Source organism: Priapulus caudatus, unplaced genomic scaffold, assembly GCF_000485595.1.
Source record: "Priapulus caudatus unplaced genomic scaffold, Priapulus_caudatus-5.0.1 Scaffold4192, whole genome shotgun sequence".
In the NCBI taxonomy this organism is placed as follows: Eukaryota; Metazoa; Priapulida; class Priapulimorpha; order Priapulimorphida; family Priapulidae; genus Priapulus; species Priapulus caudatus.
The window spans coordinates 1,982-3,845 of record NW_014581253.1 but is presented as its reverse complement, the minus strand read 5'-3'; the positions used below and the strand labels follow the sequence as shown (position 1 = coordinate 3,845).

General features: G+C 46.7%; 1 protein-coding gene across 1 annotated transcript in view; it reads right to left on the bottom strand.

Moving 5' to 3' along the window:
- Positions 1-1,765, bottom strand: part of LOC106819722 (maltase-glucoamylase, intestinal-like) — a 9,952-nt gene extending 8,187 nt beyond the window's left edge. The window contains exons 1-4 of the mRNA XM_014824318.1: positions 1,619-1,765; positions 747-895; positions 283-367; positions 17-33 (exon numbers count right to left, since the gene is read on the bottom strand). Coding sequence (XP_014679804.1) covers positions 17-33; positions 283-367; positions 747-895; positions 1,619-1,765 — 398 coding nt within the window. The remainder of the gene's footprint in view (positions 1-16; positions 34-282; positions 368-746; positions 896-1,618) is intronic.
- Between the last annotated feature and the right edge of the window lie 99 nt (positions 1,766-1,864).

Genomic DNA, 1,864 nt, shown 5'->3' with positions numbered 1-1,864 from the left:
CACATAACCAACGTACCGGATTAAGAACGGGGGCTATGAGGATGGAGTGCGTACCGGATTAAGAACGGGGGCTATGAGGATGGAGTGCGTACCGGATTAAGAACGGGGGCTATGAGGATGGAGTGCGTACAGGATTAAGGACGGGGGCTATGAGGATGGAGTGCATACCGGATTAAGAACGGGAGCTATGAAGATGGAGTGCGTACCGGATTAAGAACGGGGGCTATGAGGATGGAGTGCGTACCGGATTAAGAACGGGAGCTATGAAGATGGAGTGCGTACCGGATTAAGAACGGGGGCTATGAGGATGGAATCACCCCACAGGAACTGCTCGTCCACTCCCCACGTCTCCTGATCGGTCGGCCATCTGAAACAGCGTAGCGGGGGTGAGGTTAATTAACAGCGCCGCATGCAGGTTGCATGGTGGTTGCTGCATTCATTACTAGAACGTTAGTTAGTATAGGCATGGTTCACTCAGGATACAACATTTTACACTCATGATGTTATAGAATGCAGTATAACGGTAAAGGATAAGCTACGATTATTGTTAAAAATAACAGCAATAATAATAATAATAATCATCATCATCATCATCATAATAACAATAATAATAATAATAATAACAATAATGAGAATAATCATAATTACAATAATGATAGTGATGATGATGATGATGATGACGATGATGATGATGACGACGATGACGAATAACAAGTACACCACTTAGTCAAAGCTACGTCACTCACTCAAAGAACATCGGTCTAAAGACGGTCTCGCCGTGCGCATGCGCTCTGTGGAAGAGCGTGTAGAGGTAGGGTAGCAGGTCGTAGCGCACGCGCAGCCAGTGAGCAGCGTCCCTAGCAACCTCCTCTCCCCACGTCGCAGGATCCTGCGGCTGAAAGAGAGAGACAGAGCAATACGAGTCACCCCACCTTCCGTGGCATCTACCTTCAAGGCGGGTGCTGGGTGAACCGTTTCTCCACCCTTTACGGACTGTTTTACTCTTTACTGAGTCTTCCATCTTTTTACTGACTGCTCTACCCTTTACTGAACCTTCTACCCTTTACTGGGCCTTACCCTTTACTGAGTCTTCCATCTTTTACTGACTGCTCTACCCTTTACTGAACCTTCTATCCTTTACTGGGCCTTACCCTTTACTGAGTCTTCCATCTTTTACTGACTGCTCTACCCTTTATTGAACCTTCTACCCTTTACTGGGCCTTCCATCTTTTACTGACTGCTCTACCCTTTATTGAACCTTCTACCCTTTACTGGGCCTTCCATCTTTTACTGACTGCTCTACCCTTTATTGGCCCTTCTGCTCTTTAGTGACAATTCCACCCTTTATTGACATTCACTAACTTTTTTTAGCTTTCTACCATTTACTGACACATTATTATAATGACTCTGTCGCTAACCCATGTCTTTCTAAAGGAAATATAGCATGTATAGAGTACTTGTAATATAGTCTATCAAAGAAGAGTGTAGTATAGTGTAGTAGTGTAGTCGTCGTGGAAATACTATGGGGGGGGGGGTGCTAGCGAGGCATAGTTCACCAATCGTCTGCCTGTTTCAGAGCCATATGCTCTGTTCTGGTTGAGAACGCAGCGCCACCTACCACGTTGTTCTCTGCGTTGTGGTTCCGTGAGAACGGATAGAAGGCCCCCAGCTGCTGCCAGCGACGACACATCTGCGCGTCGGCGTTGCCAAAGAACCCGCAGATGTCAGCACCGACGTACGGGATGCCAAACATGTTGTATTCCATGATGGCTGCGGGCAGAAACAACATCGGTTGCTAACGACATCGCTAGGTGGCGTGGCGGTCGTTAGATGCGTCGTAAACAGATAGTAATAAACAGCTATA